At 32.4% G+C, this 24,793-nt stretch overlaps 1 protein-coding gene across 2 annotated transcripts in view; it reads left to right on the top strand.

The window, feature by feature from the left end:
- EEA1 (early endosome antigen 1) overlaps positions 1 to 24,793 on the top strand; it is a 138,577-nt gene that overhangs the window by 46,720 nt on the left and 67,064 nt on the right. For both annotated transcript variants that reach the window (XM_004459819.3, XM_012525662.4), the window contains 8 exons: positions 1,197 to 1,324; positions 4,976 to 5,030; positions 5,128 to 5,193; positions 7,103 to 7,142; positions 8,233 to 8,346; positions 8,976 to 9,097; positions 11,284 to 11,439; positions 17,181 to 17,297. In XM_004459819.3, the coding sequence (XP_004459876.1) occupies positions 1,197 to 1,324; positions 4,976 to 5,030; positions 5,128 to 5,193; positions 7,103 to 7,142; positions 8,233 to 8,346; positions 8,976 to 9,097; positions 11,284 to 11,439; positions 17,181 to 17,297 (798 nt within the window). The remainder of the gene's footprint in view (positions 1 to 1,196; positions 1,325 to 4,975; positions 5,031 to 5,127; positions 5,194 to 7,102; positions 7,143 to 8,232; positions 8,347 to 8,975; positions 9,098 to 11,283; positions 11,440 to 17,180; positions 17,298 to 24,793) is intronic.

Below are 24,793 nucleotides of genomic sequence, written 5' to 3'. Positions count from 1 at the left end.
TTTATGGAAGTCATTTTCAAGAGTGTCTGAGTTCAAGAGCTAGTGTAGGACACTAGAAGGAACATGGGATTTGTCTAATAGACCTATACATATCCTTGCTAGTCAGTTTTGTGACTTTGTGTAAGTCATTTCACTTATTAGAGGTTCTGTTTCTTTTTCTATAAAAATAGATATAATAATAATACTTATACAAAAAAGAATTGTGGGATTTAAATGAGCTTATGTAGGGAAAGCATCTGGTACATATAGTGTGGACTTAATAAATGGTAACTATTAGTATTATAATTCATTCTATCCTATATCTAACAATTCTCTATACCAATGCTTTTCAAATATTTTTTATGGTAATGACAATAAGAAATATACTTTTTGTCATGACCTAAAACAAAAGTTCATGAAACGCTACTTATCCTTATTATATATGATGATCTCCAATATATTCATTTGTAGAGTATTATTTTAAAAATTATAAACCAATAAGTTGATTTCATGATTCATTAATCAGTTTTAGCCCCAAATTGTAAAATGTTGCTCTATACCAGCATCTTTAACATGGTACACTGGTTGATAAGCTTAACAATATAATAATTCTAGAAATAATTCTAATATTTTTATATTTTATAGGACTACATCTTAATTTTAGGCTTTTACAGAGTTAGGTTAGGAAGGAAATTTGTTGACTAGAATACTTTTCACTGTAGACATCTTCCCATTGTACTTTCCATTGTAGGTATCTGAAATCTGTGGTAATTAGAATTTTTATTTACTATATTACTTCCCCTTCCCCCCCCCAGTAGTTAGAATATTTCATCTTACTTCTTCATTTTTCTTGATAGTAGTCTTATGAAGATTGATAGAAGTAGATATTATTTTACTCATGGGGTATCTAGAGAAAGGGAAGATGTGATGGCAAAATTTCTTAGTCTGCCTTGTCAGATTAGAATTCTGTACTCTAGCCATTAATTTAGTCAACCTAAAAATGGTTGTAAAAGTTTTCTTTATATTTTGTAAACTTAATCTGAACAGACAGTGAAGCACCTTTGTACAATACCAGAATTTGGGGCTAACGCTGTAATTATAATTGACTTAATGTCGCTATTGGTGCGAATAAGACATTTGACTATTTCATAATACGTGAATTGTTATTTTGCAATATTAGATACCTTTTTGAAACCTTTGTCTGCCTCTTTCTGTAGGGCTTCATATGCCCCCAGTGTATGAAATCTCTCGGATCTGCTGATGAACTTTTCAAACACTATGAGGCTGTTCATAATGCTGACAATGATTCTAGTCATGGAGGAGAGGCTAATCTTGCTCTGAAGCGGTACAGTATAATAGTTTTGAAGTATAATGATATTATGGAATTGTTCACGTGATGCCACTGTTTAATCATCAATAATAGATTTATGAAAATATCTTTTTTATACTATTTAATTTAAATATTTCCTCATTTAGCATGGCCTTCTTCCTTTATTGTTATAACCTATTCAGTCTTTGGACCAGCAGTTATTTATACCAATATCTACAACATGCTTATGTTGCATCGGTCATGAAGATCATATGTTATCAAAAGAAAGTTAAATTATTTTTAGCATATTCTAGTCCATTAAAGAGCTATATGCTTTAGTTAGAAGATTTTATAGTGAATCATGAATTTAGCCAAGAATTAAAATTTAGTGATTAATTTTAAAAACTTTGCTTATAAACATACATATAACAATCAACATGTATACACATTGTGCTTCTTAATAATTTTTGGCATAACAACTTTGAGAATTAAAATTAAACTAAAATATAATTACCTAGAATGTTATTCAGCAATTTAACTTTGCTTTTTTTCTGCTTTTGCTGAGAACTCTTGTCCTTTATCCCCATTAAGGCATAAAACTTTATTTTTTTCTACTCACAAACAAAAATAATTTAAACTTTCCTTAAAAAAATACTTTTTGGTTGGTTAATCTGCTATTAGCTAAAGAATACTACATAAAGGGTAAGTATTTTGACCATAAAACTTTGTGGTAGATAGGTACTACAGGACTATAAAAAAATGGTTGCTTTATTTTATTACTATATATGGGAAAACCAGTGCTTTCAGGAAGAATGTACCTTCTTTTATATGACTGTTAATGCTCTTCTGTATTTTCATGTATGTGTTAGTAATTCTGGGTACTATTCTTTTGTCATTTGTTAGCAAATAGATATAAAATACATAGTCAATGTTACTATTACAAATATGTTTGTATATAGTGTCTTAATTTAACAGAATTGATTTTCCAGCTATGAACTTTTAGTATAAGGGCATCCAGAGTCTACCCTAATGCTTGCTTCTTAGCTTTTCATTCACTATTTAGCTCACCAAAGTTAGGCTTCTGCACCACCATTTTCTGGAATCTGCTCCTTAAAAGACCGGCAGTTGTTTCAGTTCTTAACCTTATTTGAACTTCGTTTCTGCTATTATTGTGTAACAAACTATCCAAAACTTAGTGATTAAAAACTATAGCCATTTATTACTTCTCATGATTATATGGGTAGACTGGATGGTTTTCTCCTTTAAGTGCTATGAAATGCTAGAAAAGCAGAAAGGTCTAAAATGCCCTCCCATCCATGGCTAGGAGTTGAAGTTGGAGGGTGGCTGGGAGCTCAGAGGGTGCTGTCAGGGGCCTTGGTTCTCCTTCCTCTGGGCCTCTACTTGTGGCCACCTGGACTTCCTCATAGACCAATAGTTGAGTCCAAAAAAGAGCATTCTACGAGGAAAGAAGTGGTTGCTGGATTTCTTAAGGGCTAGATTTGAAAGTGTCAGAGCATAATATCATTATCCTGTTGATGAGTATATGTGATATTTCTAGTGTTTAGTAATTACAAATTATGCTATGGTATATGTGATATATGACTTTGTGTATATATCATTTGTCTATGTTTAGGCACATTTCTAGAAGGGAAATATTTGGAGGACAAAGAGTACCTTTAAAATTTTGATAGATACTGCCAAATTGTCTTTTGTAGATATCCTAGGTTGTTTTGATATGTCCCATATTTCATAAGATTTTCTCTTGTAGGCAAATTACTTTCCAAGTTGTTGAAGTGGGACTTTTAAAAGATTAATTGGAGAAATGAGTCCACTGAATTAGAATTAGAATTATTTTCCTTTTTCTTCTTTGTGATTTCATTAAATTTTAATGAGTCATTCAAGTTTATTATTATTAATTCATTTCTTCATTATTTTAGTTTATCTATGGAATTGGAATAATAAATAATAGGGAAAACTTAAAATATACCCACACATTTCCATACACATAAACACATAAAAATGAAGTGTCCTACAGCTGATAAGTGGTTTCTATAAATCGTTAGTTCACAGGAGTACCTGGGAGAAAGGAAGCGACAGGGATACCATATCACACACATATACACACAGACCATGGAAGTAAAAACTAATGGAAATTTCACAAAAAAGACAATTTTTAAAGTCAACTAAAGTAGAAAGAATCTGTTTTCTAGAGGATTAAAGATGACTCAGAATTTACCTCCATTATGAAGCTCTTCCCAGTTCCTCTAGGTAGAAGTGACCATAATTTTTAGGCTTCTGTTTCTATTTCTGTCATAGAACTGATAATGGTTTATTACACTTACTTGTTTACGTGTTTACTTCCCGCTTTAGACTGAACAACCTGAGAGTCTTGCCCAGACAATAAATGTCTGTTGAATAATGAATGAATTGTTTATATATAAATGACTTCAAAAGGTAGAGGACTCGTATCTCCATCCTTTACATTTCTCTTTGTTGGCAGTTTCCTTCCTTTTCTGCTATTAACCCTATTTCACAATTGAAGCTGACTCTGTCTGCCCCCACCCTGTAGTGTAACTCTGCCACTAATATGTCCCAATTTCTTTTTTTTTTTCCCACGTGGGGCAGGTCTCCTTATGGGGCGCACTCCTTGCGTGTGGGGCTCTCCTATGTGGGGGACACCCCTGCGTGGCACAGCACTCCTTGTGCACATCAGCACTGCTAGTGGGCCAGCTCAACACAAGAGTTAGGAGGCCCTGGGTTTGAACTCTGGACCTCCCATGTGGTAGGCAGATGCTCTATCAGTTGAGCCAAATCCGCTTCTGTGTCCCAATTTCTTTTACTTTGCTGATACGCTTGTACTGAGTGGACTTGGTCTTCCTCATCATTAGATGTGATCCCCTTCTAGTCACTTTATACTAGAATCACTTCATCTGAGTATTCCTAAGTAACTCTTGTTCCCATTTTAGTTCTTGTATCTTCTACTATGGATGCTACTGGTAATGGGTGGAGGAAGGAGTCCCTTTTTTTCAGCTGTTTACAATGCAGCAGGGAAGATATGATATGATATAATATTATCCTGATATTCAGAATATTGCCACATGCATTTTGTCATGGAATCTCTCTCCTGCATCAGGGCATAGAGTGGTCTTCTGCTTACTATTCTGACATAGATTCTAGGTGAGGGAAACATAATGTGAGAAGGTTTTCAGGCAGGAAAGAGCATGTCAAATTCAAGGAACTGAAAGAAGCCAATGTTGCTAGGCAGAGATAAATGACTGAAGGAGGGAGTGATAATGAAGAAATGGACAGGGACTAGATTGTGCAGATTTTATAGGTCTTGTTAATGAATTTAGATTTTATGCTAACTACAGTAAGAAACCATCAATGCTTATTATTCATAAGCTAGTGGGGAGACATTTTGATTCTGGCTTAGATACTTGACAGTTATATCATGATTTCTGTGAGAAAATGATTTTCCATTTATAAAAATTAAATGAGCCTTAGGAATAAGGGTTCGAAGGTTTTTTTCCTATGTGCTACTATGCATAAAATTTACATTAGTTTTTCTTTTATTTTAGAATTGAGAAGAATATTAATATACAGTTTCTAGTCATGATTTGTTAGTAAACTAGATTCTTAATTAAAGGACAATAACTGTTTATTTCTTTTTCCTTCATTTATGTTTAGAGATGATATAACACTACTCAGACAAGAGGTCCAAGACCTACAGGCTTCACTTAAGGTTAGAATAAAAGTAATTATATTTGTTTATTTTCAATGATTCAAACAGTAAACCTTTTAAAATTTACTATTTAAGAATCTTTTTTTTTTTTTATTAGGAAGAAAAATGGTACTCAGAAGAATTAAAGAAAGAACTAGAAAAATTCCAAGGGCTGCATCAGCAAGTAATTGCTTTAAATATTTGAAGCATGTTTGTGAGTTGTTTATTTTCATTGTTGAAAATTAGGTATAATACTTTTTGTAAGTAGGAGGTGAGATATAAATAACTTCCTAATTTGTTTCCCAGTGCTTAATAGCCTACAGTGTATAAAATCCTAATAAATCCAAAGAAATATATGGAAGCAAAGATATATCTTCTTATAGGTGCTCCCTTAAAGAATTAGTTATCATACAGAATGTTTTTCTTTATCCTAGGTTATATTATTTTGTCTGGCAATATACCCATGTGTATTACAAAATAACCATTCAAAATATAGTGAACCTCTTCAAAGCATCTGTAGTTGTGAAAACTGGAAATGATTAAAATGTCTATGGGTAGAAGAAGGACTTTTATTTTAGCTGTCTACAGTTTATATTAATGAATATTATTTAAAGATATAGAGAAACTGTTATATTAACAATGTTAGGTTTTAAAAAACAATAAAAATACATATTTTTGTACATATACACACATCTATACTGTATTACTTTGTAAAAAATAATACATAAAAATCATTTTGGTTTAAAAAATGGTCATTTCTGAGTTGTGAGACTATTCTTGATATCTTAGATTCTTTATATTCTAATGTATGTTCTAAATAAATGCCTGAACCAATAATGATTTTAATACTAAGTTTAGATTAACTTTTATACTAAAATTATATAAAGAATCAAAGAATACTGAATTTTACCAAATATATAGTATAGTTTTTATTGATAAGAATAAAGTGGGTATCCTTCAAAAATAGTTCTAATATTTTAATAAAATAATTAATTATAACTTGCATATTATCTTAGCACATTGTGCCTCTCTCTCAGTCTTCTTTTTTTACCTTTCATCCATACCAAGAATTGTCATTTGGAATAGAAAAGAAAAAAAAAACAGATAAATGAATAGTAAGATACCAGTCTTACAAGTACTGAGCTTCTCTAATAGGAATGCTATTAACATTAAATAGGTTTTTAGTAATCTAAAAAACTTATAGTTCATTCTTCCGTATTTTATATAGATGCCATTAACAATTATTCAAGCATAGACTGTATTATTTTCTCTACCTGAAAATCAAAGAGAAAATCATTTATTAAATTTGAGATGACTATCTCCCATTTAATAAGTTAAATAAATTCTCCACAGTACAAGACATAAATTACCTTGGTAGGAAATTTACCTTTGGGGGAAAGTACATTTTAAACACTGATGCATCTTAGCAATCAATATGTCTAGTTCTAATGTATAGGAAAATAAAAAAAATTAGGTGTACTATGAAATACCTTATTAGACTGTTTCAGATGTATAGTATTATTTTAAATGTGAAAATAATGCCAGTATGGTACATTATTTTCTTTCTAATACACATGATAAATTAAATCTGATGAAATATGCTTTTTTATGTTTCTTTAAATGTTGTTTTATAATCTCAAATTAAAAACTTCTACTTTAAAAACAAAACTTAGTAGTAGTGTTAGTTCAATGACATATTTTAGCTATACAGATATTCAAATATTATAGGATTGATTGACTGCTGACTTAAGCATTTGCTTTAGAATTCATGTTATAATTTATATTATTTAGTTATTATGGATTTAATGGAATTTTAAGAGGTCATCTACTTTAAGATCCATAATAATTTCACATATGTTTACATATAAAAAATATTCTGTTTTAGAGCCTGTGAATTCTAGTTAGATCATTACGCCATTCTGCCTAGTGGTACCATAGAGTTTCAGAAGAATTTGAGCCAGATAAACTGAATTTTTAATCAAAATCTTATTTACCTGCTAGAATGTAGTTTTCATAAATGTTTAACATTGGCAATCAGAACAGTGTTGTCTTTCTTTTACATGTATTTGTTAATGTATTTTGTTTTCATTGAGGAGTCTAAATCTGATGGATTGGTGGCTGATTCATCAGCAGGTAACTTTAATAAAGAAATTTTTTATTCTTTTACCTTTTTTTTTCTCTTCTTTCTTTTTCTTTCATCTAAATGAATTTTGTTTTGTGGTTATATTATGGCTTTAAAAGTGTGAAGATAATGGTGATATTCTAGGTTTAAAATGTTACCTGTAAACTTGATAATTTGATCAGTTAACTGAAATCATAAATTATTTTAGTTTATTATGTTCTGAAGTTAGAAATAAACTTTTGGAATATTACATTGATATGGTGGTTTTATAAAAGTTTGTACTAAAGAATAATATGCTGCCTTTCCTTAGGAATAATGTGATGGAACTACAATCTTTTTAACTGTCTTCAACTACAGGAATGCTCAATGAATAATGAAAATTTATATTTTGAGGTTATCCATTATATTTAATTTCCCCTGAAATCTCTTACCTTTATGAGAATAAAGTATTAAGAGTCCACAACAGGGGAGTAGATATAGCTTAAGTGGTTGAGTGCCTGCTTCTCACATGAGATCCCAGGTTCGATCCCTAGTGCCTCCTAAAAACAAAACAAACAACAAACAAACAAATGGAAAAAAAAAAAAAAAACTCAAGGGAACCAATGGAGCTCAGTGGTTGAATACTGGCTTCCCACATATGAGGACTTGATTCCCAGCCCTGGTACCTTTGGAAAAAAAAAGTTCATGGCATTGGCTTACTTTAATTATTTTATTCAAGACCTTGTTTGTTCTTGAGCCATTTCTAGCAACTTCTGTCTTTATAATTAATTTATCTGTGGAGCAGAATATATTCCTTTTTGGTCAGTTGATGAATATAGAAAAATTTGACTGTGAAATGTGAAATTAAAATAATTTTTAAACAAATATTTATAGATTATTTGTGGGTGATTCTAAATATTCTTTTCATTTCTTTAAATGTTTGCAAATTATGACTTGTTTTAAGTAAGTCACATATACTTAAATTTAGAATTGTGAAAAACTACTTTTTGTGTTTGGGTAATAGATTCATGTTGATTTTCTTAACTGCTATGTTTATAAGTTTTAACACTTTAACAAATGTAAATTAACATTGTACTTTTATAACTTCTATACATTTTGTAGAACTACAGTCTTTAGAACAACAGCTAGAAGAAGCCCAAACAGAAAATTTTAATATTAAGCAAATGAAAGACTTATTTGAGCAGAAAGCAGCCCAACTTGCAACTGAAATTGCAGGTAAGGTGAATAAAAATTTTTCAGTCAATAAAAGTCTCATTATCTTTTTATCATTAAATATCCTACAAATAAATGTAGCATTTTAGTGTGACAAACAGTTGTTAGAAGAGTAGGTGGTGATTAATAGGATTTAATGCTATCAGTGTTGCTTTGTAAATTATTCTTTGCTTGCCCATCTTTTTACTTCAAAGAACTTGTTTTTCTCTCTGTACTTCTTTATGAATTTTAGAAAAATTTTCTCCTAGAGTTTGCTGAAAGATTAACTTATAACTATAATAAGTAACAATTTGAAGAAATTAATTAAATACAGCATAGATTTAACATTTGTTATGGCATCACATATGTATTCTTTTTATCATACTTTTAGGTAAAATATTGTATGTGATTAAATATACATTAAAATCAGCACTAAATAATAATCTAGTATAGAATATATGTAGACAAAAACAGATCTGATTTAATGTAATCAAACATTTAATTTTATAGAGTTATGTATGTATGGCTATATAAGGAATGTGAATATGAATTAGATATACTGATTTACAGAACAATATATAGAAATTATAACACTGTCTTTCCTAGAGTTAATGTTTTGAAAATAGTATTTATATGTAATAATCTTTAATTAGATATCAAGTCAAAGTATGATGAAGAAAGGAGTCTTCGAGAAGCTGCTGAACAAAAAGTAACACATCTATCAGAAGAATTAAACAAAGAGATAACTGTAATTCAAGATCTGAAGACTGAACTGGTAATTTAGAAACCATTTATTGGAATGTACCTTTATAATTTTTTAAAAAAGATTTGTTTATTTCTCCCCGCTTCCCTCCATTGTCTGCTCTCTGTGTCCATTCGCTGTGTGTTCTTCTGTGTCTGTTTATATTCTCATTAGGTGGCTCCAGGAACCGATCCTGGGACCTTCCGGAGTAGGAGAGAGACCATCATTCTCTTGCACCACCTCAGTTCCCTGGTCTGCTGCCTTTTATTACTTTTCCTCTATGTCTCTTTTTGTTGTATCTTCTTGCTGCATCATCTTTCTGTGTGAGCTGGCACTCCTGTGCAGAGCAGCATTCCTGCATGGGGCAGCACACCTGGCGTGTACTCCACACAGGCCAGTAGTCTGCGTGGGCCACACAGGCCAGCTTGCCTTCACCAGGAGGCCCTGCTCATTACACCCTGGACCTCCTATATGGTACACAGGAGCCCAATTGCTTGAGCCACATCCAGATCCCCCTTTATAATTTTTTAAATTAAAAAAGAAATACATGCTCTCAAGAAAACATTTAAAAAATATAGCATGAGTAAAATGGAAGGAATAAAAAGTTACCTATAACACCTACATACATACACTCACACACACATTCATGTATATACATACACATATATAGTCTATATGATTTTTAAAATAAAAATGACATTTTGTGATATGTAATTCATTTATTTATTTTAAAGATTTTTTTTTTTAAAGATTTATTTATTTATTTTTAATTCCTCTCCCCCCCTCCCCCGGTTGCCTGTTCTCTGTGTCTATTTGCTGCGTCTTATTTCTTTGTCTGCTTCTGCTGTCGTCAGCGGCATGGGAAGTGTGGGTGGCGCCATTCCTGGGCAGGCTGTACTTTCTTTCGTGCTGGGCGGCTCTCCTTACCGATGCACTCCTTGCGCGTGGGGCTCCCCTACGTGGGGACACCCCTGCATGGCAGGGCACTCCTTGCGTGCATCAGCAGTGTGCATGGGCCAGCTCCACACGGGTCAAGGAGGCTGGGGGTTTGAACCACGGACCTCCCATGTGGTAGACGGACGCCCTAACCACTGGACCAAATCCATTTCCCATGTGATATGTAATTTATAACCTTAATATTTTTGTTGTTGCTATCTAAATAACCATCTTTTCTTTTTAGAGCTTCCATATCTCTATCTCTGACCTTGTCCTTCCTTTGAACTTCAGTTTTATAAATCCAACTACCTTTAGGGTATCTCCAGTTGCATTTCTAGCTCATTTTAAATCTAACAAGTATAAAATCAAAACCATCATATTTCCTCGATAACTATATCTCTGTGATTGGTACTCTGTGTCTTCAATACTTTCTTCAGGTTTAAGAACCTTGGATCTGTCCTTGACTCCTTTTTGTCCTTTATTTAGCACTCAACAAATATATGAATTAATGACTCTGCTATGTCCAAGATGTAGCACACCCTAATTATGTTTATATCTGTTGCTCCATTTTTTAAAAGTATTTTGTAATTGGCTTCTCTCACTTAGTATAATGCTTTTTTTAAAAAAGCCTTTTATTTTTATTCCCCCCCACCATCCCTGAGATGGTTCCCTGTCTGTCTGCTCTTTGTCTGCACGTCTTCTTTAGGAGGCACGGGGAACTGAACCCGGGACCTCCCATGTGGGAGGTGAGTGCCCACCTGCTTGAGACTTCCTCTCCCTGCTGGTTGCGGCATCTGCTGGTTGCAGTGGTTGTGGTGTCTGCTGGTTGTAATATCTGCTTGTCTTCTTTAGGAGGCACTGGGAATGAATCTGGGACCTCCCATGTGGGAAGGAGGGGGTACCCAGTTGTTTGAGCCTATCCCCCCTACTCCTTCATTTTTATTAGTTTCCTAGGATAGGAAATGAAGGAATGTAGCAATTATTGTGTGACCACTATGACCAATGGGTATCATTTGTGTAGGAGAAGAAAGCAAGTAAAGCACTAAAGGTATTTGTGAATTTACTAGTTTGCACCTTAAGTTATAAGGCTGTTAAATATGAGTTAGAGAAGTCAGGAAGAATAGATGGCTCGTTGATGGAAGCTATCAGTGTTTGATGTTTTGAGTCCAATAGTTGATGTTGAAGAGTGTTTGCATTTTTATTTCTTTGTAGTGAAACCAGTCTAAAAATGTGTATTATTTTAGTTTTACTTAACCTTTAAATTAAAATGTGTTGCTTCACAGCTTCAGAGACCTGGTATAGAAGATGTTGCTGTGCTCAAGAAAGAATTGGTCCAAGTTCAAACGCTTATGGACAACATGACCTTGGAACGTGAGAGAGAATCAGAAAAGCTAAAAGATGAGTGCAAAAAGTTACAAGCAGAGTATGCTAACTCAGAGGTAATGAAGTTCAGTGCACTTAAATGTGATTGACTTTAACTTGCTTAGCATATACTAATGAAGAAGCCAGGATTTGAGATTTTTCTGAGTTGTCTGACAAACAATATTTGCCTTTCTTTCATTTGACCTAAGTAATATTTGTATATAGTCAATGTGCTCTGATATTCAATATGTTTTACCTTGGCTTTGTAAAACTAGACACACAGAAAAGAATATTTGCATTAGTGATTTAATAAATGATTTATATTGTGGGGAGATGATATTTAAATTTACTCAGGGTTAATGGATTATGCAGTTTGGGTTTATCTTAATTTGGTAAGAGGAAGGGAAATATGATTTCATTTTCTACACCTCCATTACCAACGTTGTTTAGAGAAAATATTTATAAAAGATATATTTTCAAATAGCTCTATTTCTAATTGACGCTTATTTGAATCAGAGTTGAAAATTAAAAATTATCTAATCGAGCACTCCATCTGAGACTCCCCTTTATAGCAATCCATGATAGGTGATCCATAACCCTTCCTAGGTTATATGGGGGTGCATATTTTTTCAGAAGTCAGACCTTCCATATTTAGGCAATTTTAAGTTTAAAAAGCTTTACTTACATTGTGTTGACATTTGTTTCCCTATAATTTACATGCACTGGTTCTTGTTCTGTTCTTAGGAATTACACAGAATAAATTGCTACCCTTTTCCATGTGAGATATTTGAAGACTCTTTGTATTTGCCTTGAGTCTTTTCTCTTCCAGGATAAACATTCTCAGTTTCTTCTACCATTTCTCACATGACATGGCTTTGTTCCATAAATCCTTTACATACTTAAGTAAGCAGATGTTATGACTATTACTGCTTACAGTCCTTAAGCTCCTTTATGTGGTGTGAACCTCTGTTTTTCATCTCTTCTGTAAAAAAAGTTAGGTTATAATGATGTTTCCATTCCTTCTCTTAGGGTTTTTTAGTTGGTGATCTAAAAACCACTCTATTCATAGTTAGTAACATGTCAATAAGCTCTGCTGTATAAATATTTAGATAACCCATATCTGTCACTCCTTTATTTTACTTTTTCCTATGTATTTTCAGTGGGGGAATGGTGAAAGTTGATAAGAATAATACCCAGAGGCATGTGAGGCTTTATGATGCTTAGCACTTCAGACTTTAAGGTTTATGATTTTTAGATGCAGATTTCCCAAAAGCAAGCTCTATAGCCCAATAGCACATCTGCCAGTTTTCCATACAGTTTCAATAGGTATATGAATTTGCTTAAGCCAGTTTAAAACTCTTATTCTAATACTATTACTAGTCAGCAGAAAACAATGATTAGCCTCTGAGTTAAAATGTGGAATCAAGGAGAGGCTGAATCAAAAAAGTCTCATGTGGAAAAGTCTCATTTAGATGATTAAGTTTAAGTGGAAATAACCTGAACCTGGGGTGAACCCAGTCATTACTCTGGTAAAGTTTCAGTGCTTTGATAAGAACTTCTTTTGATTAAATCTGCCTGCCTGTCTCCTAGTATTTCTAAAGATACTATGTTCCCTTTTCATTAAAACAATTCCATTAATGTTTGAAATTTCAAAACATACATTATGGTGTCTAAGATTGAACTAAAATAATGGCAATTTTAGATTATACATATTTTTAAAGTGAAATCCTCACTGACTTTTCCAACTGAGAATTATGGAGTTATAGACATACTTGTTATACAGATGAATTTGAACAAGGAAAAACTATCAAGGGTTCTTAACCTTTTTTTGTTCCATAGACCCCTTTGCCAGTCAGGTGAAAACCACGGACCCCTTACTAAGTCAACACTATGCTGTATATTATTTAATAAATATATCACTCTTGCACCAGCAAGTCCCCACAGGAATAATGTTTTTTTGAATTTCAATTTGAGCTCCTGGACCCCTTGTTAAGAACTCCTGTAAAAATATATTTACTTGCATTTTGGGGAAAAAACATGTGGGAACATGATACAACTTGATAATGGGAAAATATTTTTGGGTGATGTTTTTATTTAAGAATTACTCTAAGCTTTATTTGGAGGATTTTTAAAAAAATTGTATTTTTATTCATGAAGATTAAAATATCTTTATATGTAATGAGAAGAGGTCATTCAAGGTGAAAAATTTACGACTACAGTTATAAAAGATTTGGATTGAAAGGATTTAATGTCTTCCTCCATTGTCCTGTCAACAGAGTTGATTATAGAAAGCAAATTAATAGAAAGCAAATTAAATTTATCTTTTCAAGTATTTTGAAAGAAATTTAGAAGTAAAAAGATTTTATTCTTGCTGAGTAATTGAATAAGCAATTTAGTATTTCATTATATTTTTATTAAAACAAGGATAATGCTTCTTGTTTAGTTCATTAATAGATATGTAGTTAGAATGAGTAAGACCTCAAGTTTTGTTACAATATTATGAACAATTTTAGGAAATAGTGGTATAAGAGTCAGAATAATGCTATTATTATTGGAAAAAACTCTTAAACACCACTAGGTTTTGGATACATTAAATATGTAATTTCATTTATTTCTTATAATCCTGTAAGTCTTAGCTTCTACCTTCTAGGTTAGGTCTGATAAGGAATCTAAAATTTAATGAAGCTGAGTTACTTGTTCACTGTCACACACCTAATACAGGAACTAGCATTTGAACCTAGGTCTTACACAAAACTGTGTTCTTCTGAATCATGTTGGCTCCTATTTTAGGTAGTCTGATTATTGCCTTATAAGTAAGTTTGTGCTACTAATCTTGTCCTAATACTTTTTTTAATTACTTCTTTTATTTTGCCATACTGTGTATTTTCATATTTTTACTGAGTAATGACATAACAATACTTTTGAGTTGTGTCTTATACTGTTTTCCATATGAAAAAAGTATTACTGTCTATACCTTTTCATTTGTTTATAACTCCACTTTTAGCTTCTGCATACTCTTAGAATATATGACCTGTATTTCATTAATTCATTAAAATTTGATTCTGTTTGTTCTCAGTTAAGTGTGCTGGTGAATTGTAACACTTAAAGTACTTATTAGAAATTTATTATGTATTTTATTGCTCTTACTGAACCTAAATATAGGTGTCAGAAACAAAATACATTAAAGAAATTAAAGAAGCTAAAAGTGTAGTGATTTATTTGACTAGCATTTTTAGTTGGAGCTAAAGATATTTTACATTGTTAAATGTGTGCTTACATTCATTATTTTTGTTGAATATATATTTTCCAGATTTTTTTTGTTTACATATTTTAGAAGGTATGTAGAAAATAACTCATTCTCAAGTACTCATTTCAAAGTACTCTATGAATGATTAGCTGTTATATAAAAAGGAGATTGAGGATTTAAAGGTAAAAAAGACAGAATTTCTGAAAATCTACATTATTCAAAATGTCAAAGTTGTAATCAACTTATATTTGGTGTTGTCTTTAAATGGAAATTACTCTTAAAAGATTTTATTTGTATTCCAAGGACACTCATTTGAAATAGTTTTAAAACTAAAGTGGTCATAAAGGTATGGAAAATACAAGATTTCAACCATGCATAGCTATTAAAAAGAAAATTTAGATATCTATTTAAGTATGTCAATATAAGAGACTATGACTTGGCAGTATGTTTGAACTTTTTTTCTTTAAACAATCCATTTTATTGTACATATAAATAAAACATAAATCCATCCAAAGTGTATAATCAGTGGTATTTGGTATAGTCACATAGTTGAACATTTTTATTGTGTGCTTAATGTATACTTTTGTCAGTCCTTGCTTTCACCTTTCATCCATCATTTTATTATTTTTTTTCTGCTTTCTACTGGAGATGCTTAAATTTGAGGTAATGTGTTTTTGGAAGACTTTCTGATATTAGTAATATCCTTAATAATACACCTTCTATCATCATTTCTGAATTCTGTGGTTTAAGGCAGTTTTAGAACTTCAAGGACATGCTCAATTTTGTGTTATTAATCAAGCAAAATTTCAGCCAGTAGAATATAAACAATAATTATAACTTTAAAGCATTAGCAGGATGTGTGTTTAAGATATATTTCTCTAATTATTGTAATGAAGTTTTTTAGTAAAAATTCAATGTTGAACTCAATAATGTGGCTTCAAGGAGATGTAAACTATTTTATAGGATTTAATATACTGTTTCCGTAGGAACAAATATCTTTTAATTCCCTGGAGGTTGAATCATTCATTCCTTTAGTGAGTGTTTATTGAGTACCCAGTAAGTACCAGGAACTATTTTAGGTGCTAGGAATATGGCCTGCTCTTAGGAAGCTTATATTCTTTTGCAGAAGTCAAGCAATATATAACTAAATTAAATCATTATAGAAAGTTAGATAATGATAAGTGCTATGAAGTAAAATAAAGCAGGGTATGGGCAGTATTAGAGCTGGGAATAATGTGGAACAATTTAAAATAGAGTAGTCAGGAAGGGTTCCCCTCAAGAAGGATATGTTTGAGAAAAATGAAGTGAGCATGAATCAGGGTGAAGAATTGAAGGACAAAATTCCCAGGAAGAGGGTTTAGCAAGTACTAAATCCTCGAGGCACAGATGAACTTGGCCTGTTAAATGGTGAGGAAAGTCCATGTGGCTAGATTGGAGATCCTTCTTTGTTCGAATTTAACTCATACTGATATCTGATGAGGTAATTAGCTTATTTTGTTTTATTTGAAATTTGTTTTTATTTTGTTATTTTTCCCATATATAAGCACAATACATGATCACTGTAATAGGTTAAAATGATTCAAAATATGCAATAAAGTGTGCTGCAATTTCACTCTTTCCCCATCCCAACTGTTCCTTATAACATTTGGCATATATTTTTCCCATATCTTACTTTTTCCCCCTTTGAATAAAATAAAACTTTTAAATGTTTGCATTTATTTATTTTTAATTCTAGGTATTCAAAATATGGATATTTAGTGTACAAAGCTAATGGTCTCATTTTAATTTTGAACATTATAAAATAATTTATAAGAACATATTAAATACATTCAGCTACAAAATCTAAGAGTTGGAGTATATTTGCTTTACATTTTCTTATTCAGTTTTTTCTGTATGTTGTAGTTAATCGGCATGATTGACATTAGCTAGTTGTTACACTTGGCTTGCTACATAATTTTTAAAACTTCCCTGTGGAATCATGGTAGTACAATGAAATACACACATAATTTGCATTTTAATATATGCTTTTATTTGTGTTTGTGTCTTGTGTGTGAAACACTGTGCTAATTCATTTAATACGATATTTTTAAGTAAGGATTTAAACGTCGAATACGTGCTTGTTATAGCTAGCATTTGTGCTATAGGACTAAAACATAGTAATTTAAAATAGCTGAGTTGTTCCTAATATTTCTAATAACGTCCATAATGTTACTAACAGAATTCTTTAAATTCAGGAGGATGAAAGTAGAGTTTCAAAGCCAGTAAGTTCAAGTTTGCAGTTTGATGCTTACTTTATGTGCACATAAAGTAGAATGCCAACTTTTCATTTCATGTATTATTGAATATATGAAGTTACGCATCCTGGATAAAATTTAAAAATTAGTTTGCAGCCAAAAAAAAGGTGTGGGGTGGCAGTAGTGCAAGGAGATTGGATAGAGAACGAAGTTGAAAATTCTTAGGATTATTTCAATTTAACAACAGCAACAACAAAAATCTATGTATTCCTAAGACGTTTGCATACTACCATTTCCTTTTTCACTTTAGTTTGCTCTGATTTTTATTATTTCTTAGGCCACTATAAACCAGCTAAGGAGTGAACTTGCCAAAGGTCCCCAGGAAGTTGCTGTGTATGTGCAAGAACTACAAAAATTTAAAAGTTCAGTTAATGAATTAACGCAAAAAAATCAGGTGAGAATTTTAAAGCTTCCTATATTAATCAATTGGTTTTATGTATCTTAAATTTTAATCTTGTGTATTTTATTTATATTTTGGCATAGTAGCAGTATAACTTACCGTGCATTTTAAAAATGATATTTTCTCCCTTTTTAAATAAGCAAGAGATAATATTTAGTTTCTTGGGGCTGGGGGAGATATTGGTATTACTACCTTTTTTTATCTCTTTACTTTTTTGGTCATGGAGGAGCAGTGGGTTATTAAAGCCTTTTATTCAAGGTGAATTTGGTGACTTTGCTTTCATTGTTTGATTCTAATTTTTTGGTGAAATAAAGGAAAATCAAGAAAGAAAACATAGTAAAAGGGAAAAAGATAAAATTGGTTGTAAATATTAACTCGATTGCACTACTGCTGGTAACTCTTGTTTTAATTTCTATTTTTTTTTTTACATAGTAGGCACCAGAGAGAAAGAATCTTGCCTGAGTATCTTACTTATAATTTTTAGTATGTTACTGCCTCATCTTACTTATAATTTTTAGTATGTTACTGCCTCATCTTGTAATAGTTGGATGCTTTTTCTAATTTGACATGCAACATGTATTTGACCTTGAATGTTTTTGGGTATAAATATTCTCTGTGAAACTAACTATTCAGTTTTTATTCTATTCAGTTTTTTTGTAGGTAATATTTGTATAATTATTGTACAATTCATAGGTGATTTAAAATTACATAAAGTGCCATTTAAATCAAGTTATATTAATAAACTGTAGTACATACTGGAATAAAACAAAATTTTGCCATTTAAAGAGTTTATGAAAATAATGTTTAATATAATACCAATAATAAAACACAGACCAGTATATTATCATACATATATTATCATATGATTCATAAGTAGTTAGTGAACTTGGAATTATGATTTTTGTATGTGTGTTGAAATTAGGCAGCTCACATTTATTACTTAGACCAAGCACTGCCAAGCTGAAAGCCTGCTGGCCTAGTTCAGCTCTCCGCCTGTGTTTCGTAGGTAAAGTTCTGTTGGAGCACAGACATGCCCATTTGTCTAAGGAGGCTTTTGTGCTACAATAGTAGAGTTGAATAGGTGCAACGGAGACCATATGGCCTGCCACCCTGTAGTATTTACTATGTGATCCTTTAAGAAAAATATGGTGATCCCTGAGTTAGACTAAAAATGTTTTTTTTTTCCTAACATATTAGACAAAGTGAGACAATTGAAGGTGAAGGAAACAATTGAAGATGAAGTGAATATTCTGTCCTCCCTCAGAAGATTAGTTTTCTATATTTTTCTCTAAATTGGCATTTTGATATCACAAGGAATAAATGTTCATAGTATTTTGTTAATAATTTGTCTATGTATTTTTGTACTGTAATGTTTCTAAGAATGGCTTTTTCTTCTTACTTCCTTTACTTTGTATTACTTAGTGGCCTCCCTGTGGGTCTCTGTTTGTTTGTTTTACTCACTAACTATTTACTGAGCTCCTTTTATGTGCTAGACACTGTCCTGGCACTTGGGATATTTCAGTGAAAAAGTAAAACAGAAAAATCTATGCTGTCTTTGGTTTTTACATTCTAGCAGCAAGACAGATAATATATGTAATAAATAAATAAACTAGAAAACAAGTGCTTTGTAAGAAATGTATATAAAGTAAGGTAAAGATTCTTGAGGGCAAGTTGTAAATTTAAATTACATGGTCATGGTAGGCCCCATTGGGAAGGTGACACTTGAGAGAAGTGAGGATCAGCCTTGTATTCCAAACAGGAGAAACAGCCAATACAAAGGTCCTGAGGTGGAAGCTAAGAAGAGCAAGGAGCAGAGTGAGCCACGGGCAGTTAACAGGGATTAAAGAGAGAACATGTGGTCATATTAAGTAGGGCCTTGTTAGCCTTTGTAAGGACTTTGACTTTTCCTCTAAGTGGAAAGGGGAGCTACTGGAAGGTTTTGAACACAGGAATGACATGACTTATGTTTTAAAAATCTTAATTGACTGCTCTTTTGGGAAAAGATCCAGAGAATGAGGATCTCAATTGCTTTTCTTATAGAGTAGCAAGGGCAAGAGCAGAGAGACCAATTATAGCAATCCAGGCAAAAGATAATGGTGGCTCAGACCATGGTGGTAGTCCAGAAGGTTCTGAAAAGTAGCCTTTTTCTGGATATATTTGAAGATAAAGCCAATAGGATTTTCTCAAGGCTAAGATATTGGGTTTGAGAAAAATGAGTGAAGCATGACTGTAAGGTTTTTGTCCTGAGCAATTGAAAGGACGGATTTGCCTAAAATAGGGAGACTGAGTGGTGCTAGTTTGTGGTGGGGAAGGAAGATCATGATTTCAGTCTTGGACAGGTTAATTGGAGATGCCCATCAAAATGGGAATATCAGGTTAGCAATAAGAAGTTTGAGAGACATCTGGGTTGGAGATATAATGAGGAAGTTGTCGAAGACGTTGGTTTTTAAAGGCATAAGACTTATTTCTTTCCTTTTCCATATTGTTCTCTCCAACATAGACAAGCAAAACCCAGTTTTTTTGAAAATGTCTGTAATTATCCCTTTTCTTAGATATTTCCCAATTGCTTCAAACTGCAATACTTCCCAGTTGCTTAAATAAAAACATTTCTAGTGCAAAATCAAAATCTTAAGGAAATGCTATGATTCTGTTTTTGTCATTAGTCCTTTCTTTTCCTCAATACTTTATAAAGTAGCCAACCTCCAAGATGCCGCCAGTGATCCTGGTCTCCTGTTATTCACACTCTTGTGTAGTCCCCTCCCACCTTGTACCAGAGGTTGACTCTGTGACCAATAGAATATGGCAGAAGGGATGAGATGTCACTTCTGATGTTGGATTATAAAAGATACCTTGGCTTCTGGTTTGCTTGCTTTTTTGCCCTTGAATTGGTCACACTGGAGGAAACCATGTCCTGAGCAGCCCTATAGAGAGACCCTGTGAATGCACTTGAAAGCATATCCTCCAACCATAGTCAAGTCTTCAGAGACTGCAGCACTGCCTAACAGCTTATGACTACCTTGTAAGAAATCCTGAGTTAGAACCACTCTGTGAAGCCATTTCTGTCATCCTGACCCTCAGAAACTGTGTAAGATAATAAATGTTGTTTCAAGCTGCTGAGTTTTGGAGGTAATTTGTTGCTTGTGCTCTTGGCTAGCAGTTCTCAAACTTCTTGATCTCAGGACTGCTTTATATTCTAAAAATTTACAGAGGATCACAAAGAGTTTTTTTTTTTTAGTAATATTTATATTATTTATTAGACTAGAAATTAAAACAAAATTAAAAAACATTCATTTAAAATATCCCATTAAATATCAACATGAAAAACATTGGCTATATTTTCAAAAAAAGTCCTGTGAGAAGAAGGGCATTGTAATTTCTGCAAATCTATTTAATATTTGACTTAATACAGGACAGATGGATTCTCATATCTGCCTTTGCATTCAGTGTCTTGTGATATGGTTCAAGTATGGAGGAAATTTAGCCTCAGAGATACATGTGTGGAAAAGAGAGGAATATTTTAAAATAGCCTTTTTAGGTAATTGTGGATATTTTCATTTGATACTATACTGAGGCTTGATAAATAATAGTTTCTCAAAGGTATTTACAATGTAGAATCTGATACCTTATCATGAACTTTCTGATTTTTTGTAACATTAAAATTCATTGTTCTATCGTGCCTTTTTTTTTTAAATTATAGAAGTTGTGGGTTTATAAAAAAATTTCACATAAAATACAGGATTCCTATATAACACCTTGCATTAATGTATATTTGTTATATTAGATGAAAGCACATTTTTGTCACTGCTATTGACTATATCCATGGTTAATCTTAGGGTTCATTGTTTTTTTGTTGTTTTTTTAAGATTTTATTTATTTACATCTCCCCCCTCCCTCCATTGTCAGATCTCTGTGTCTATTTGCTGTGTGTTCTTCTGTGTCTGCTTGGATTCTCATTAGGCAGCTCCAGGAACTGATCCTGGGACCTTCCGGAGTGGGAGAGAGGTGATCATTTTCTTGTATCACCTCAGCTCTGTAGTCTGCTGTGTCTCCCATTATCTCTCCTCTGTGTCTTTTTTTGTTGTGTCATCTTGCTGTGCCAGCTCTCCATGTGGACCGGTGCTCCTGCATGGGGTGGCGCTCCTGTGTGGGGCAGCGCTCTGCCAGTTCGCCACTCAGGCCAGCTTGCCTTCATTAGGAGGCCCTGAGTATTGGAATCCTGGACCTCCTTTATGGTAAATGGGAGCCCAATTTCTTGAGCCATATCTGCTTCCCAGGGTTCACTGTTTTTTTTGTATAGTTCCTTGGGTTAATTTTTTTTTTTTTTCAGTTTAGTAACATATATACAACCTAAAATTTCCCCTTTTAACTACATTTAACTGTATAATTCAGTGCTATCTTGCCTTTTGAGTAGATCTTTTCCTGTGTATAATTTTATAATATCATACATTAGTTCTGTAGAAAGTTATCAGTTCTGTGAATTAACCATGTCTTCCAAATGTTGATATATTTCATTGTACAGTATAAAAACAATCATATTCATAAGTATCACTACCAACTTTACTAGAAAAGCCTTTAAGTATCCAGAAGATGTCAAGCTAATGGTGGTAGTCACAATTTTTCCCAAACTTCTAATCTTCATTTGACAACCTGAATTTTATCAGTGGCAACAAATACTATCATTTCCATTCCTTGAAATAATGTGTTCTCTTTGTACCCACGTCTGAACTATCATAGTTTGTCACTAATTTTTTCATTAAAAATGGTGTTCTATGAAAAAAAAACAAACAAGAAAAACCAATCACATAAATGCTTTTCTTTTTGGTAACTAACATACTTTGGTATGCAGCGTAAGCGCTCCATAGTATACTTCCTATTTTTCACACAGAATATTAAAAAGACATTCACTCAAGGGCCAAGATTTAAAAAATAATAATTTTCACAACTTCATCAAGGCATTCTTAAGTCAAACCATCGTTTTTTTTTTAAAACTATGAGTATGTGGTAATAAAGAATACAGTAAGTAATAATATAGTCTGGTGCTACTGCCTTGATTCTTGTTACGGCACTGCTATTTTTCTCTTTAGTGTAAATGTCAACTCAGTGAACAAGCAAATAAGTTCTTAGGGTTATTTTGAAAATAGTTTTGATATCATGGATCCCCTGAAAAGTTTCTCAGTGCTCCATGGGATTCATAGACTACTTCTGTGAGAACCAGTGTTCCTGGTTATTGTCAGGTAAATTGATATTGTCTCTGTGAGTAGGGTAAGCAAAAAAGAAAGCAGAATTTGGGCATATGTGCTGGATTCCACGCTTCCTTTTCTTTCTGAGGGAAAAAAATTTGAAGCTTGGCTGTTTTATAATCCAAAGCCGTCATCCCAACGGGCCTTCTCATCCCTTAGTGAATCCTAAATGAAGTATACTTAGCTAGTTCACTATGTTTGGAGTGTTTCTGAGTGCGGGTTTGTATGTATATGGCATGACAAAAGAGTGTATAAAAATAGATATAAAATTTAAAGAAACAAATAAAATGAACATTAGTAGCCCTTCATTATTCATACCCTTTCTCTGGTCTGAGGCAAATCATTCTAAATTTTGTGATGCTTTTTCTTTTTTTTTCTGTGTATCCTTAAATAATATATTGTTTAGTTTTCCTGAGTTTTGAATTTTATTTAAATGGAATCATCTTTGTATTCTTTTGTGACTTGGTTCACTCAGTATTGTTTTTGAAATTCATCCACATGTGTCCATAGCTTATTAATTTTCACCGCTGGATATTCTGCTAGTATGTGTAGAGTACATAATTTATTACTCTCTTCTACTGTTAACTGTAGTGTTGTTCAGTAGTGTTGTTTCCAGCTCTTCTTTTTCCTTGTCGTTATGAATGAGGCAGATTTGAACATTTACATGCAAATGTAATTACATGCAATTACATGCAAATCTCAGGTATTTGTGGAAACATTTTTCTATATACTTACCCCAGGTAGAATTGCCAGACTGTAGTGTATGCCCATGCTCAAGTTTACTAGGTGATCACAACTATCTTCCAATCATTGTTTCAGTTTACCGTTGTTCATTTCTCCATTAACTCTTGGTGCTGAATAATTTTTAAAAATTTAATTTTCTTCCATGGCTTATGCCTTTCCCTTAGAAAACGTACCCCACTTTTTTTCTTTGTCAAAACTATACATAGAAAACATCTAGTTACAATTTAGTTTTGTCTTTATCTTTCAGTTTGAATTTAATTTCTTTGAAAACAGGGCCTATTTTCTACTTCTTGGAAACTGAACAGGATGTGTAGAGTAGCAGTTTGCATACAATGCGTGTTTATGGTCAGAGTAATTTACTAAGCATTTTTGAAACATTAGACTAGTAATAAAGGGCATGATTTGACATTGATAGCCTGAAATGTAGTCAATTAATGCATTATTTATTAAAAAAAGTACTTCACCTAGTTTATGGATGATTTGTATATTCAAAATGGTTTAGTGTGATAAATTTGGAGCATTTTTTATTTCAGAATATAGAATTATTTACTAATCTTAATAATATCTTATATAAATGTAACATTTCACAATTTTTACTTTTTCAAAATGCTGTTCTGTTTAGGATTTGAGTACCAGTCACAGCAAATACAGTGTTGCATTTGTCTTTTTTAAAATTCCCTACTGTCTGACCCTGTTACCATGTCCTGAGCACACCATAATTGTTGGCAATGGTGATATCTGGGTGTTTTGAATTTTGAAATCTTTGTACATGCTCTTTTTAAGGCTTTTAAATAAAATTCCTTAGAAAGCTTTTGTGGGATACAGACAGCATTAAGTTGGAGAGGTAACATTAAAAAATGGATGGAAAAGATAATTGCTTTTATGCTAATGTCAAGGTTTTGAGGATTAAACCAGTGTTTTATAATTACTGGCCTTGAAAACTTAAAAACAAAATGGGAAAATTGAAGAAAGTTCCTTCTTAGTTTCTAATAAAAATCATCTTTGACTTTTAAAATATTCTGTAATCTCAATTTAATTAACTGCTTATATATAAATTATGAACAAAATCTTTTGCTTGTCTAAAGCTGCTAATAAAGATTATTGCAACAGACTGAGTTATTTTCTGGGTCTCACCTCTTACCCCTTTTCTATCCCTCATTATTCTCCCCTTAGTCCCAGTTTTAAGGTGTTCATGGTCCAAATTGAGAGCCAGGTATAAGTAGTTATGTTGCTGTGTATTACCACACTACTGCATAATAGTATACTGATACGTGCAATGTAGTACAGTGGTTAAAGGGACACTTAAATTCCAACTTTGTTACTTATAAGCTGTGACATTTGACACCTCAAAGTATGTTTCCTCTTCTGCTAAGAGTACTATTATAACCATTTGCCTCTTAGGATTGCTATGAGTATTAAATAAATTAATACATGGTAAAATGCTTAGACCAGTATCTGGTTTTTAGTAAGCACCTCTGTAAATGTTAGTTTTTCTTTTTTATTGTT

Source organism: Dasypus novemcinctus, chromosome 12, assembly GCF_030445035.2.
Source record: "Dasypus novemcinctus isolate mDasNov1 chromosome 12, mDasNov1.1.hap2, whole genome shotgun sequence".
Taxonomy (NCBI): Eukaryota; Metazoa; Chordata; class Mammalia; order Cingulata; family Dasypodidae; genus Dasypus; species Dasypus novemcinctus.
Note: the sequence above shows the minus strand (reverse complement) of the source record. Positions and strands in the feature narration are given on the sequence as shown.